Genomic DNA, 16,698 nt, shown 5'->3' with positions numbered 1-16,698 from the left:
CCAAGGAACATTTGTGCAAAGCTTCATCAAGATTGGTCAAACAGTTTTGATTTCTATGCAGGACATACATACACACACACACACACAAATACATACATACATACATACGCCTTACTTTCTACTTTATAGTATAGATATATACTTATATATATATATAATGGCAATGGCTTTGATTCCTAAAGATAAAGGATGAGTGCAGTGTTTCACATACCTATGCTAACCCAGTTGCGGCCTGCATATTTTTCTGCATCTTGTGCAGACAAGGCCATTGTCTATTGATGATCCTGTCTTCAATAAGGGTTTTCTTTGGGTCACAAATGTTGGTCCCTTAGTCATTGTGAGATCTTTGCAACGGGCTCTTTCAGATGTCATCTGCTGCCAGCTACTTTCCTTTATGCCAGTTAGGGCAAAAAGGTGTCTGAGTTTTTCCTGCTACTGACAGTAAGGTAATGCCACAGTATTTGGAGCAGTCAGATTTGTCACCTTTTTTTTTTTGGTACAGGGATATGATGGTGGCGTCTTGAAGATCTGGGGAGGATAGTACATGTGTCCCAGCTCAAAGTGAAGAAGTCTGTTAACCTTTTTGTGAGAGCAGCGCGTGACAAAACGCCTGGCTCATACGGTCTTTTAGCAGAAATATATATATATTTTTATACATTAATATATATAAAATTAAGTGTAAGGTCTAAATGTTTGTATGGGTGTATGTCCCAAATTTAAAAAAATAAAACCGTTTGACCAATCTTGATAAACCTTGGCTTAGCTGTTCCTTAGATAATGGCAAAGACCATAATGTATGTTTAATGTCCCTCCCACTATTGGAGGGAAATAAAAATAATTTGATTTCTATTAAAGAAAGAAACTTTTTAACAAATTGGGTAAACCTATTTTCTCAGTATTTCATATTGTAGATGAATATATCGATTTATTGGGTGAACCCAGGTTCACACTCTACTTTTATTTTCGTGGCATAATAAATAAAAAAAACACAAACTAAGGCCCATAGACGTGGGTATAAAAAAAACACAAACTAAGGCCCATAGGCCGTGGGTAATATCCAACTAGTATGTTTTATTGAAAGGTAATGCCTTTGCTAATGTCTAGTGGCTAATGCTATTTATAGATAATGACATTTAGCTAATGTCCACCAGTCCATAGCTTTTTTGTTGCTTAAGCTGTGTAACTCTTCAATTGTATTTCTTTATATGAAGTTGGTAGGCCTTGATGTCAGCAGAAACAAATTGCTTTCTCTTGGTCACATGACAGACTTAGTCAAAGTCACACCAAACGTCTGCTGCTTGAACCTGGGTAACAATCAGCTTCGTTCCCTTGATGAGCTCACTAAACTCAAAGGTTGGCAAAATATTGTGGAAATCATTTTAAAAGGAAATGATTTGTGCCAAAACTTCAGCAACCAAGAAACATATTTAAGGTAATCTGAGTAATTCATTAGCTCCTTACCTGCTGGTCATTTATAGAATTTTACCGGAAACTAGCTTTTTGTTGGTTAATATATATGGAATTTTAAAAAAATGTGCTAACTAACAAATTGTTTGGAAATATTTCATTTCAAAGTCAGTCTAATTCTTTCATGTTTACACACATTAACCAGTTCTGCAATAAACCAATGTTTTTGGGTTTTTTTTTTTTTTATTTCTTTTTTTATATACGCTCACAATTATGAATGTAGTATATACCTAACAATTTGTATACATCCATTTATTTTGTAAATAGCAGACTAGCGCTTGTGCGAGACATGTTCAGGTCATAATGGAAATCTTTGTTTCTCTCTTGCAATACTTTTCTAGTGAAAAATCTCATGTCCTAAACTTTGTCATTCTTTTCTAGTGAAAAATCTCATGTTGTAAAATTTGTCATTCTTTTTTTAGTGAAAGTTCTCATGTCCTAAGTTTCGTCTTGAAATGTCTTTTTTAATTCTATGAAATGATTTATTTTATTCTGAGCTCAATTCAGATTCAGGCCTTTCATTTGTCCACTTGTCTCTACATCTATATAGAATGATGGTGCTCCAGTGCTTGATTCCACCAAGAAAACAGCTTTCTTATAATTTCACAGAAGAAACGAGACTATTATCCATATCTGTCCTTGACCATAGTCAACATGTGAACTGCATGAAAGCAAGCAAGTGAACATTATTGGCAACTGTGTGAAATGGTTGGAATTATGTTGACTGACACAATATACATCACCAACTTGACTGTCTCTGTGCATAGCTCAGTGATGGCCTAGTTAGAGAAGTTGTGTCATTACACACACACACACACAATATATATAAATATATTTAAATATATGTATGTATAAAAATGTCCAAATGTTGTTCTTGTGTCCACATATTGGCCAAATGGAACAAATTTGAGATAAGTTGTGTGTTCTACCTTTGTGTGATACAAGTCACAGTTCAACACACACATTGCTGTCACAGTTCACTATGCAGACTATCACATTCTATGGCAGTGAGCTACATTGAAAAGTGGACAACCTCTTCAGATGAAACAGAATTATATTGTTCCTCAATTCTTATCTGTACCTTAATCATTTACAGAATTTTAGAAAACTTTTTTCACACTCATCTTATCTCTTCTTAATTCTGGATAGTTTGACTCTGTTCTACTCTGCTCAGTTGCATCACATTTCAAAGCCATACTTTTTGGATGTATTTCATATCTGGGATATCTCATCCTAACTTGAGTTGTGAGAAATTTAGGTCTACATATTGGACCTTTCCAACTTTTCTGGTCCTTTCACTAAGTCACTAAGAGATTGCTTTCCAGAACATTTGTCTATTCTTATCTTTCTATTGTTAGTAACAGTTTTCATACATTTTTCTTGCTCTTGTCCGATCCTTTCATATTTTTTAATCATTCTTTGACTTGCTCAAAAACCAGTGGCACAACATTTAATATGAACATTTCATTTCTTAATGGCTTTCTTTTTTGTAGAATTACAAAAACTAGTGGCACAACATTAATGTAAACATGTCCTTTCTAAATGGCTTTATTACAAAAACAAATAATGCTTTACACTTTTGAACTTGAGTAGATTAAAAAAAAAGTTTAAAAAATCATTATACTTATTGTTATGTATATGCTACAAGTATACATCCTCCTCTCCCTTGCAAACACACCTACACAAATACTCACATCTAGTTGTACACTAGTTAGTACTGTCTTTGAAATCAAATATTTGCTTTTAGCAGAGGCACATTTTCATGGAAGAAAATCTAGCACTAAGTAGAATTCAAGTTTATATGTTAAGAATAAATCTAAAAAAATGAATCTTCTCTATTTGTGAAAATGTTAGCGCTGTTCGGAAAACATTTCCAAAAGTTCTTAAATTGGTAAGTTGATTTTTTTTCTTCCTTTATAAAAAGCAGTCTATTAGGACAATGTTTTTTACAATGCTTATATCAACTCACTCTGTCTAGTAAAAAGTTAGTACTAATTATTTATCCCACACTTAATCTTCTGTCAAGTTGAAATTTAGCTCAATTATTTCTTGTACCTGACAAAACAAGAATAAAAAAATTAACCTATTAATTAATAAAACTATTGGTAATTATTTATTTTATTATATAATTATATTGTATTAATTATTTTATTTGGTATCAAACAAGGGAAAGAAATTGTACTTGACAAATGTATTGGTATATGTCGAATTAGTCCCCTTCAGAAGGCTTGAGCTCTTGAGCTTAAAATCAAGTTGTACATCTTAAAAAAAAAATTCAGTTAAAAAGCGATCACAGTCACATTGACTCGGATACCCCCTTCTTTCTCTTTCCACCCCCACCCCCAACTGGTTCAGACAAGTGAAAGGATCATAGTGCATTGAGAAAACTAAAAGCATGAAATTGCACTAAACAAAAACAATTGGTAAAAATATTTCTTATCACAGATTTATCATTGTTAGTCTGGATCTGTTACAAATTTAATTATAATTACTTTTAGAATAAGCTTTGTTTTTTAAAAAGTATTTTTAAAAAATTTTTCTTGTTAAATATGGATATTTTTCTTAATGATACTAATGTTGCTGTTTCTTTAGGACGGCACAGACTACCCTCCACCTATCACCTTTGATTTGGATAATGACCTTGTATTACCACCAACTAAGGTCAGTACTTAGATAACTCTGTATTTCAAGAATTGTTTTCTTCCATTAAGAACCAACTTGAGCCAATTGTTATCTTCTTGTCCACTAGGACAGCCACTTTGGGAATGATGATGTCAAGAATTTGGTAGTCACATTTATCAAAGAGTATTATTCAATCTATGATTCTGACCGCCGCAAAGATCTTATGCCAGCATACCATGACAATGTGAGTATTATACTTTCTCAAGGAACACACCAAATGTATTATTGCCTTGGATTAGGCTGCTAGCTTACAAACTAGAGCAATCAAACATGTGCAGTGAAACCAAATGTATTACCTTGGACTAGGTTTACAAACTAGAGCAATCAAACATGTGCAGTGAAACCAAATGTATTGCCTTGGACTAGGCTGCTAGCTTACAAACTAGAGCAATCAAACATGTGCAGTGAAACCAAATGTATTACCTTGGACTAGGTTTACAAACTAGAGCAATCAAACATGTGCAGTGAAACCAAATGTATTGCCTTGGACTAGGTTTACAAACTAGAGCAATCAAACATGTGCAGTGAAACCAAATGTCAGGGCAAGGTTATGTGTGGGAGATGTTTTTGTGATAACAAAGCTATTGTCTAACAGAATGTCGTAAAAAATTAGTTTAAAGTTACCAACATACTATTTTGTAGTCATTTCTGTATTGTTTGTTTAAGTCATTTCTATTTCTGAGTAAGTTTGTCTTGTTTCTCTTAGGCTCAGTTCTCTCTGTTTGCTGTAAAGAATCCTATTTTAGACAGGTAAGACACTTTCTCTGCAATTACTCACTCACTTATAAGTTGTTGTGAGGATGTTTTGCTTTTTTTTAGGAGTCCTCACAAAAAGAGGCAAGCCTCTTAAAATGACTGTGCTCTTTGGTGTGAATATGTTTGTTTATATTGATTGTTGCCCTAGTGCGTGTTTATACTTGTAAACTATGTACTATAAATTGTCTTCAGCCCTAGTAAATGTGTAGTTACCATCATTCAGTGTAATTAAGCTTTAAAATTTCAGAACAGTTTTGTTCTATTTACAAAGTTTATATCCAACTCACTCTGTCTGGTAAAAAGTTTGCACACTTATTTCTTTTACCTGAAAAAACAAGAATAAACTAAAAAAAATAAGGTTACAAAGACAGCTTGTGTAGAAACACAAACTCAAAATCGGCCCCCGTTGTGGTCTGCTCAGGCAGGTAATAGGCAGATTTCAATATTTTCAGAAAGAATATCAGAAACTATGAACCACAAACTATCAACAAGTACAACCCTATTTCCTTCGATTCAAGAAGAAGAGACATGCGTTTTGTTGTATTGATAGTTCGACCAACGACTTTATACCACAGGATACGGAGAATTATTATTGTTTTTATTAATACATTCCTAATATTCATATGTGTTCAATGAACTGATAGTTATGAAGATATCACCTTGGCTTAACGGATGTAATTGAATGATTATCTGATTGATTTAATTGTTTTGTAAAGGGTCAATATCTTATTCAAAGCCTTTTAGTTTGGTGTTCTATTTGGTGTGGTGTACATTGCACTTCACGTGCTTAATATGAAACACTACTTATTAATTGTTATACTTGACTTGTATGCATACCAGCACTAAATAGACTATTTTCTCTTAAAAAAAAAAAGTAAACATTTTGTTTAAAATGTAAGTAGCTAGTGTGACAGAAAGTACTTAATTTAGTAATACAAATACTTTGACAGAAATCTTTAAAACAGTTTGCATAAATTTTTTTAAATATATGATAAATAACAATCACTCTGACTAAATAATCTGTGCTTTTGACTATAATTAGGAAATAGTTGTAAAAATGGTGTGAAAAAAAAACTGCTTGCAGAGTTAATTTAAAAAATTAAATTTTTCGCTTTCAGAAAAAAAAAAGTAGCAGTTACACATGTTCTAGTTTATGAGATCTAAACAGGTTGGACAGACGGACAGACACACCACATAAAATTAATAGTGGCTATTCCCTTTTCAGGGGTTGCAAAAAATTAATTATTTTGTATGCTATCAAACAAGGGAAAGAAATTGTACTTCACTGATGTGTTGGTATCAGTAGAATAAGCCCCTTCTACTTTGCTTGAAAGTTTGAAACTAAGAATAGCTATAAAGCCTTCATAAGCACTTCTTTAGTACAGTGGTTAGTTTGTTGGCTTGAGGAGACTAGAGAAGACTAGAGCCCTTAAATTCGATTCCACATCATTGAACTTTTTCGAAAGTTTTATTTTATAAATGCCTTTGCCATTTAGAAATTGCTCACTGTAATATTCACCTAAACACCTCCTTTGCCAGCCCTTTCCCAACCAACTGGTCCAGAGAAGTGATAGGATCATAGTGTAGTGAGAAAGCATAAAAGCATGAAATTGCAGTAAACAAAAAACAATTGATAAAAATATTAGTAATCATACAGATTTATTATTGTTAGTCTAGATCAGGGGTTCTCAACCTGTGGTTCGCGACCCCCTTGGGGGTCGATTGATGATTCGCCTAAGACCATCGAAAATATGGATTGTTATTGTCTATTCTTCTATTGCTGTATGTGTGTGTTTGGAGGGGGGGTCGCGTCAGAGTGGGGTATTGTAAAAAGGGGTCGCCGAGCTTAAAAGGTTGAGAACCGCTGGTCTAGATCTATTACAAATTTAATTACATGACTAATTGATACAACTGCACTTAATATAAGCTCTGTTGTTTTTTTTCTAAAGTATTTTGTATATTTTCTTGTTAAAGTAGTGGACTCTGTTTCTGTAGGACAGTCTTAGTAGATGTGAAATATTTAGTTTTCATTGTCCCATGTAGACCAGTGTTTGTTTTCATTTTGTTCTCTTAGCTTTGCTAGTAAGTTTTGAGATACTTTAGAGCTACATTAGAGCAATGAGATGATTGATTAGTTCACTTTGTTATATCATTAGACAAGCTTCACTGAGTAGCTATGTTGATGACAGTCGTAATCTCAGAGTGATTGGACATTATGATTCAGGTAATTACAACAAACTATTTAGACAATGATTCTCAGAGGAAGTCTTGTCATTTGATAGAAAGTTTTTTTTTATTTCTTACCTACTTTTGGAAAGTTTACATCAAGTCACCAAGTGGTTTAGTTCTTAACACAAACATGACATTTGTATTTCATTTTCTACAAAATGTTTTCATAGAAAAGTCTTTTCACTATTTATAGTTATTGATCTTTATTTTATTGTTTCTTTAGAAAGTAAAAAAAAAAAATGTATAATTATATATATATATATATATATATATATATCATTTATTGGCCTCCTTCAGTCGTAGAACGACTATGGTTCATCTCAAAGCACACTTCCTCATGTGGCACTGGATTCCTATTTTGGAGAGACACTCCCGTCCACAGATAGCGCAGGTTAAGGTGGCTTTTACTTCGGTGGTAGAGGAGCTGGCCGTTTTTCGGATTGTGCATTTTTCTTCCTGAGCTGAGACCCATGTACTTTTACTGTCCATAGCTTTCTTGGTCACTGTCTCTCTCCATCTGTTGCGGTCTAGAGCTATGTCTTCCCAATTGTCAGTATTGATGTTCACTGATTTGAGGTCTCATTTTATTACATCTATGTAACTGAGGTGGGGGCGACCAGTTTTTCTTGTGCCAGTCGCGAGTTGACCATAGAGGATGACTTTTGGGATGCGCTTGTCCTCCATCCGGCGAACATGTCCAAGCCAGCTGCATTGTCTGAGAGCTGTAAAGATGCTGGGAATAACTGATCGCGCAAGGATCTCAGTATTGCACACTTTTTCTTTCCATGTGACATTCAAGATCCCACGGAGACATCTCAAATGGAACGAGTCCAGTCCTCTCTCTTGCTTTGCGCAGGTGGTCCATGATTCACTGCCACACAGTAGTGTACTCATAACGCATGCCTTGTAGACTTCCATTTTGGTCACTGTAGTTAGCTTATGGTTTTCCCTAACTCTTGGCCTTAGTCTAGCGAAGGTCGAGGCAGCCTTCCCTATGCGTTTTTTTATCTCCTCTTCTAGAGACACCAAAATATGATGGGTACAGTGCAATTCTACGGTGCCAGCTCTGAAGGTTTCAGTATAAACAGCGGAGTTAAACAGGGGTGTGTCCTGGCCCCAGCCCTCTTTGGAATACTGTTTTCACTGCTAATCCACAACGCGTTTGACAAATCCACCGAAGGCATCTATCTCCATTCCAGATTTGATGGCAAACTCCTAAATATTGCCAGACTGAGGGCGAAAACTAAAATCAGAGCCACCCTCCTAAGAGATATGCTATTCGCGGATGACGCAGCGGTAGTGGCACACACGCAAGAGTAACTTCAGTCACTAATGTCCCACTTCTCTCAGGCATGTAGAGAGTGTGGCTTGACTGTTAGCACGAGGAAGACAAATGTTATGGGACCACCTGCTACAGCACCACCCTCCATCCTCATTGACAATAACAAGCTGGACGCCGTAAATGAATTCTGCTATCTGGGATCCTCAGTTGCAGATATATATATATATATATATATATATATATATATATATATATATATATATATATATATATATATATATATATATATATATATATATATATATATATATATTTATATATTCTGTGGCATTTTTACGTCTTGAGAGACAATCTTTTCCCTTTGCAACTTCTTGTGTGACTAAAGAGGCCAATCCTTGATACACAGCTGCAATCGCAGGTTGGGCATATATAATCACCAGGCGGCGTTGCATTTTCACCCTTCTTTCTGCTTCTGTTATGTATGACATCTGCAATCCGTGACCCTTCCTTTATGCTCTCTCTCCATGTGGATCTATCCAGTGCCACCTCTTAGCAGCTGCTAGTGTCGATTTTGAAGAGCTTCATGTCGCGTTTGCATACATCCGTATAACATAAAAGTGGGCAACCAGCTGCTCTCCTGCCATCTATTAGATCGCCATACAGGATGTCCTGTGGAAGTCGACCTACTGGCATTCTACGAACGTGTCCAAGCCAGCCAAGTTGTCTGCTGATGATAACAGAGGGGATGTCCTGGCACCCTGCTCTTTGTAGCACTTCCTCATTTGTTATCTTATCTTGCCACCTTATTTTAAAGATCCGCCTTAGGCATCGGAGGTGGAAGACATTCTGCTTTTTTTCCTGCCATGAGTAGGTTGACCATGTTTCACTTCTGTACAGCAAGGTGCTCAACACACAGGTCCGGTAGACTAGGGCTTTAGTACTGCTAGTCAGCAATATGTTGTCCCAGACTATTTTCTGCAAACGTGACATGGTGGCCATTGCCTTGGCTATCCTGTTGTTTATGTCTTTATCCAGTAGAGGGTTGTTGGATATGATGGAGCCAAGATAACAAAAGTGATCAACAATTTCTAGTGGTTGGCCATTAATGCTTACTTGAGGTCCAGTGTTTGTGTTTTGGACAAGTATCTTAGTCTTGATTTGACTGATGTTTAAGCCGAACTTCTGGCAAGCAGCAGATAGTTTGTCAACCAGGGACTGTAGCTGAATATCAGAATCAGCCATATTAGCTGCATCATCAGCATACAGGAGTTCCCTAATGAGTAGCTTCCTAACCTTGGTTTTTGCCCGCAGCCTTGATACATTAAATAGTTTTCCAGAGGATCTTGTATGGAGAAACACACCTTCGTTTATGTCGTTGTACGCATAATGCAGTAGACAGGAGAAGAATATGCCAAACAGAGTAGGTGCGAGCACACATCCCTGCTTGACACCACTGCTAACCTCAAAAGGGGCTGTTTGGGCTCCATTGAATTTGACAGTACATTTAGTTTCCTCGTGAAAACACTCAATGAACTTCAGTAGTTTGGGAGGGCAACCTATTTTCCTCAGAAGTTTGAAAAGGCCACTTCTGCTGACCATGTCAAAAGCTTTAGTCAGATCAACAAAAACGATGTAAAGGGGTCTGTCTCTCTCTCTGAATTTCTCCAGCAGTAGTCGTAGAGAAGATATCATGTCTATAGTGGATCTACCACTCCTGAATCCACACTGAGACTCTGGGTAGACTCTAGAAGCTATCACTTGCAGCCTGGATAGTGCCACTCTATCAAAGATCTTGCCCACTATACCGAGGAGAGAGATACCCCTGTAGTTGTTGCAATCACTCCGATCCCCTTTGTTCTTGTATATTGTGACTATAGTTGCGGCACGCATGTCCTGTGGGACATGACCTGTTTCCCAACAGCGGCAGAGGAGAATATAGAGTTCAGGGAGCAGGAGTGATACGTTGACTTTCACTACTTCCACTGGGATACCATCACTCCCAGGAGATTTTCTATTTTTTATGCAGTTAATTGCTTTTTTGAGGTCACTAAGGCTCGGAAGCTCATCTAGGCATTCCAGTACTGGAAGATCTGGTAGAGAAGCCAGGGCGACATCGTCTACTGTATTCTGTGTGGCATAAACTTCGAGGTAGTGTTCTGTCCATCGTTCTAGCTGCTTGGTTTGATCTGTAATTTTTTCTCCTGATTTGGATAGAAGGGGAGCAGGCTTAGACACTGTTGGACCCAGGGCCGCTTTAATGCCATCAAATAGAGCTTTGCAATTTCCTGAGTGGAGACTGTCTTGGATTCTGTTGCAGGTATCCCTCCAAAAGTTGTTAGCACATTTTCTAGCCATTTGTTTCGCCTCTTTATTAGCACTTTTGAAGGCCTCCAAAGATTTTGGACTAGGCTTTGTCTTGTGAGCGAGGTGTGCAGATCGCTTTTTCTTGATGCAAGGTTCCATATGTGCTAGATTCGCCTCAAACCAGTCTACATTTTTGTGTTTTTGAGGCCCAAAGGCGGTGATTGCGGAACTGTAGATTACATCTCTTAATTTCTCCCATCTGATAGAGATGTCTTTTTCATCATTTAACGAGGGGATTGAACTGTTCAGGAGCTCGCCAAATAGTGCACACTTCTCTGGGTCACCTACATGGTTGACGTTAATTCGCCTAGTTCTGGGTTGAGTGGAAGTATAAGCCTTCTTGAGAAGTAGTTTGATTTTGCTTAGCACTAGTGAATGGTCTGAGTTGCAGTCCGCACTATGGTATGAACGGATGTGGATGACACTTTTCAGATCCATCCTTCGGGTGATGCAGAGGTCAAGCTGGTGCCACCTTTTTGAGCGTGGGCGCTGCCAAGAGACTTTATGGCGTTCCTTGACAGAGAAGAATGTATTTGTTACATGTGTGTTCATGAGAGCTACAGAACTCAAGTAGCCTTTGGCCATTGTCATTGATTTTGCTAATTTTGTTAATTGCTTTTTTGAGGTCACTAAGGCTCGGAAGCTCATCTAGGCATTCCAGTACTGGAAGATCTGGTAGAGAAGCCAGGGCGACATCGTCTACTGTATATATATATATATTAGTCTATTATTTTAATTTTCATAAGAAGTCTAGTTTAGTGGAATTGCTAAGCTTAATTTTTAAAGTTACAACACTTACACAAGTCTTTGAACAACACTTACACAAGTCTTTGAACAACACTTACACAAGTCTTTGAACAACACTTACACAAGTCCTTGAGTAACACTTACACAAGTCTTTGAACAGCACTTACACAAGTCTTTGAACAACACTTACACAAGTCTTTAAACAAATTGTACACAAGTCTTTGAACAACACTTACACAAGTCCTTGAGCAACACTTACACAAGTCTTTGAACAGCACTTACACAAGTCTTTGAACAACACTTACACAAGTCTTTGAACAAATTGTACACAAGTCTTTGAACAACACTTACACAAGTCCTTGAGCAACACTTACACAAGTCTTTGAACAGCACTTACACAAGTCTTTGAACAGCACTTACACAAGTCTTTGAACAAATTGTACACAAGTCTTTGAACAACACTTACACAAGTCCTTGAGCAACACTTACACAAGTCTTTGAACAACACTTACACAAGTCTTTGAACAGCACTTACACAAGTCTTTGAACAGCACTTACACAAGTCTTTGAACAGCACTTACACAAGTCTTTGAACAGCACTTACACAAGTCTTTGAACAAATTGTACACAAGTCTTTGAACAAATTGTACACAAGTCTTTGAACAACACTTACACAAGTCTTTGAACAACACTTACACAAGTCTTTGAACGGCACTTACACAAGTCTTTGAACAGCACTTACACAAGTCTTTGAACAGCACTTACACAAGTCCTTGAGTAACACTTACACAAGTCTTTGAACAGCACTTACACAAGTCTTTGAACAACACTTACACAAGTCTTTGAACAAATTGTACACAAGTCTTTGAACAACACTTACATAAGTCTTTAAACAACACTTTACACAAGTATTTTTTGTATTGTCTATCATTCTAATTGAATGGCAGATAAGCTTTCAAAAAAAATCAAGACTGGACAACTCCAAGTTATCTCGTGTTTAGAAAGTCTTCCTAAAACAACTCATGACTTGAACTCCTTCAAGGTGGATGTAACCTTTGCTTCGGTAAGACTCATTACCTGGTGCTGATACTTGTGCCACACTTATAATGTTATCAATTCTTGTCAATTGAAGTGGCAGTAAAATATTCTCTATAGACAACAAAAAATCACAACTATCCATTTTGTATTTTCCTCAGATTAACAAAAAAAAAAAGGTTTATCTTTCTAGTTTGATATCCTATGCTAGTATTTTAAAATGTCTTTGTTTTAAAATTCATTTTTCATTTTTGTCTTAGCCATCAATGTTGTCCTTTGTTTTACAAGGAGTTTTCAAAGAAAGTAAGTTTTTGAATTCAATGTCTCTACCACTATGTAATCTTGTGTTTTTTGATTTCCTTGTTCCAGGGCTTTTACATAGCCTTTTTTTTTATGTCCACAGCCAATGATCTATATTTTGTTTTTAAATACATGATCTGGTGGTTTTAGCTTTTTAAACACATTAGGTAGCCCTAATTGTCAGAATATATGAATGTAGGTTTTAGCTTTTTAAAAATGTATTTCTCAACAAATTAGGTAGCCCATCTGAATTGTCAGAAGAGTATATGAATGTAGGCCAGAATCTTCTGATTTATTTGGTTAGATTTTTTTTTTAAAGTGAATTTTATACCTTCAAACTTGTGCTGTTCCATCTTTGTTTGTCCCCATAACTTAGAAATTCATTACAGCCTCGAGCATTGCATACAAGAAAAATGTTGTTTTTGTTTTGCAGCTTTGTTATTATGTATCTTTGTAACCTAATTATTGTTTCTGGTGGACAGATGAAACACGATCAGACAAAGCAGTGTTCAGATTTTTTAGCAGATCATTTGTTACAGTTCCTTCTGGGCCTGGGTAAGTGGACTTGAAACATAACTTCAGAAGTCATCTCTACTTATTAGAGTCTTGATTCTAAAATGTTACTGATAAAATTTCATATTCATATATCTATCTGCTAGACATGCATGGACTCAGAGATACTTGCCCCAGAGTATCAACTTTCTCTTTATAAATCTTTTGGAAGCTGATTTTCAATGTAACTTATTTACATTTCTTTAGTACATAAGTGAAAACCTTTACATTTCTTAAGTGTACAAGTTAAACCTTCAAATGTCTCTAGAACATAAGTGAAAACCTTTACATTTAGTAAGTGTACAAGTTATACCTTCAAATTTCTCTAAAACATAAGTGAAACCGTTTCTTGTCTTGAGCACATAAAGGAAACATGTTCTAAGTTGTCCCATTCTGAGCATTGTTTAGGAGAAAACTGAATTTAAAAAAAAAAACTCCTACTATTGGAAGATGTCCAAATCAATACAAATTCCCTCACTGAGCCAGCTTCACTATTTTGTACTAACCTAGAGCCCTAGTGCTATGGAGGAAATATGAACAAGTTTACAGCTTAAAACTCTAAATCTAAGATTTGACTGCAATGTATCTTATGTTTGCAATTGTAGACTTGATCTTTGATACTAGGTTACTCTTTTGTGTTCACAGAATGGTTATAACAAATGATTTATTGACAATTTCGAATGCAAGTATCGCCCAAAGTAAAGTAAGTTCTAAGACCTGAATGATCACCTTGTTACATTCTTTACAATGAACTATAAATTATAGTGAAGACATAGAAGTTCTGAATAATTGTATTATGTTATACTTTTGTGTCCAAATTAAACTGTTTTATTGACTTAGTTTTTCTCTTGAGTAGGCCTTCAAAGTGGCTGCACCAACACCCTCATCAAGTCCTGCATCTAGTACACAGTCAGTCCCTGGAGCTCAATCTTCATCAATCCAGTCACCAGAGCAACTCCAAATGATTGAAAGGTTTATGGCTGACTCTAAAATGAATGCTGCCTACTCTCTTCAGTAGGTTTTATAGAAATTTTATGAGTGTGTTCATTATTAAATATTGTTATGACCTGAGGCCAGTCATGTTTTGAGAATACTACCACATTGACTGTGAAATTTATCTTTGATTTAACCCAAGTGGCATTTCAACACTTTGTTAGAATTAAAAAAAAAAAAAATTCCTAGAAAAAATGTTTTGTAACTTAAAAACCAATAATAGTTACATTTTTAGAAAGGAAATCAATTTGGCTGTCTAAACAGTGGTCCTTAAACCCCCCTATCCCTCCCCCCTCCTTTTTTGTGGGGATGAAAAACTGAAGAATGGATGGCTATGTAGTGCAGTATTTGTGCTGGACTGTTGTTGGGTCATCTTGAGGTTCCCAAGTTCCTACCCTGCTTGCTGACATTCCCTGTCGTCCAGTGGGATGAATGAGCATCCAAAACATGTCAAACATTTTACCAATATTTTAATGCTTGTTTATTAGGTCCGGGTCAAGACCATCTAGATACTTATGTCTTGTTGAAATGTCTTTCAGAATATATTTGTTTGTCCCTCACTTTGATGTTGTAGGACACATTAGGTACAACTTATGGACTTCAGGTTTCTAATGTGATTCAATTGTTCTTTTGTATTAGGTGTCTGCAAGCCAATGACTGGGATTACAATAAAGCTGGTCTTATCTTTACAGATTTAAAGGTAAGAATTGTATTTTTAGATTCAAATTGCTAGATAACTGAGAAATAACTAGAGTTGACAGTGTCTATGTTTTCTTATAGAACCAAGGCAGGATCCCTCCAGAGGCATTTTTATGAAGCATTGGATTCATCTGAGAATTACCCGCTGTATTTGGAAGTCTGGAATCAAGATTGTCAATGATCCAATGTGATATCTTATAAGATAGAAATTGACTAGCTACTTTACATTATGTCTATCAGTCAAAGATCTGTTGTATTTCCTTTTGCTTAATAGAAAAAAACAGAGAGAAATGTTTTAAGTCCTACAGTATCTAGAGCTATTCAATGTATGTGGACTGACTGAAATTGAGCACTGGAAAAAACAACACTTTAAACTGTTATAATAGATCAAATAATTTTCAGACATAACCAAGTAGTCCTTAATGTTATCAACTTGGTAATCAGTTTACCTTATCAATTGCTTGAGTTCTTTTGATCAATTAATTTAGACACAAAAATTCAAGTCATTATAAAACTTTTTTTTTTTTATTTAAATTCATTTTAAAATTACATAACTATGCAATGTCTGATTTTTAACCTTTTATTTATATATATAAAAGTCTACATTTTGTATGATGGCTTGAAAGTTGATCCTAAAATGGTTGGATGTACATGTGCTTCTGTTCAGACAAGAATAAATCATTTTGTTTCTCCACTAGTGTCTGTTTGTTGTCTCCTAGTTCACTCTTACTTTGTTTCTCCACTAGTGTCTGTTTGTTGTCTCCTAGTTCACTCTTACTTTGTTTCTCCACTAGTGTCTGTTTGTTGTCTCCTAGTTCACTCTTACTTTGTTTCTCCACTAGTGTCTGTTTGTTGTCTCCTAGTTCACTCTTACTTTGTTTCTCCACTAGTGTCTGTTTGTTGTCTCCTAGTTCACTCTTACTTTGTTTCTCCACTAGTGTTTGTTGTCTCCTAGTTCACTCTTACTTTGTTTCTCCACTAGTGTCTGTTGTCTCAAAAGTTCACTCTTACTTTGTTTCTCCACTAGTGTCTGTTTGTTGTCTCCTAGTTCACTCTTACTTTGTTTCTCCACTAGTGTCTGTTGTCTCCTAGTTCACTCTTACTTTGTTTCTCCACTAGTGTCTGTTTGTTGTCTCTTAGTTCACTCTTACTTTGTTTCTCCATTAGTGTCTGTTTGTTGTCTCCTAGTTTTCTTGATCTAGAATTAGATCTAGTCTAGGTCCATATTTTGAATTTAATAAACCATTTCATTTGATTTAATTGTCATTGTAAATTAGCTTTCAATTTAGATTTAGACATAAATTAGGCATTGTAAACCTTAAACTAGATTTAGACTAGACCCCTTTAAAAACTAAAATCAACAAGTCATCATGAAATTGCTCTGGCTATTAATCCTAATAATTACTAAATACATACTAGCTGAACACAGAACCAGATCTACCTTAGTCAACACTAAACTTAAAAAAGAAACAACAGTCATAATCAATCATCACACTTTAGATCAAAGCAACTTAAAAAATAACCTAACATACACATCCATAACACTAAAGAAGATTACCCATCACAAATGGAAGTTCTCAATCAGACACAGC

General features: G+C 35.7%; 1 protein-coding gene across 2 annotated transcripts in view; it reads left to right on the top strand.

The window, feature by feature from the left end:
- LOC106078153 (nuclear RNA export factor 1-like) overlaps positions 1-15,798 on the top strand; it is a 29,083-nt gene extending 13,285 nt beyond the window's left edge. For both annotated transcript variants that reach the window (XM_056024597.1, XM_056024596.1), the window contains exons 6-18: positions 1,212-1,432; positions 3,322-3,358; positions 4,060-4,128; positions 4,217-4,333; positions 4,856-4,899; positions 7,062-7,129; positions 12,475-12,590; positions 12,823-12,865; positions 13,345-13,417; positions 14,060-14,117; positions 14,271-14,428; positions 15,047-15,107; positions 15,188-15,798. In XM_056024597.1, the coding sequence (XP_055880572.1) occupies positions 1,212-1,432; positions 3,322-3,358; positions 4,060-4,128; positions 4,217-4,333; positions 4,856-4,899; positions 7,062-7,129; positions 12,475-12,590; positions 12,823-12,865; positions 13,345-13,417; positions 14,060-14,117; positions 14,271-14,428; positions 15,047-15,107; positions 15,188-15,223 (1,101 nt within the window). In that variant the 3' untranslated portion in view covers positions 15,224-15,798. The remainder of the gene's footprint in view (positions 1-1,211; positions 1,433-3,321; positions 3,359-4,059; positions 4,129-4,216; positions 4,334-4,855; positions 4,900-7,061; positions 7,130-12,474; positions 12,591-12,822; positions 12,866-13,344; positions 13,418-14,059; positions 14,118-14,270; positions 14,429-15,046; positions 15,108-15,187) is intronic.
- The last annotated feature ends 900 nt before the right edge of the window (positions 15,799-16,698 follow it).

The sequence above is a fragment of the Biomphalaria glabrata genome, chromosome 3 (assembly GCF_947242115.1).
Source record: "Biomphalaria glabrata chromosome 3, xgBioGlab47.1, whole genome shotgun sequence".
NCBI classification, from domain to species: domain Eukaryota; kingdom Metazoa; phylum Mollusca; class Gastropoda; family Planorbidae; genus Biomphalaria; species Biomphalaria glabrata.
The sequence above is the reverse complement of the archived record's forward strand: the minus strand, read 5'-3'. Positions and strand labels throughout refer to the sequence as shown.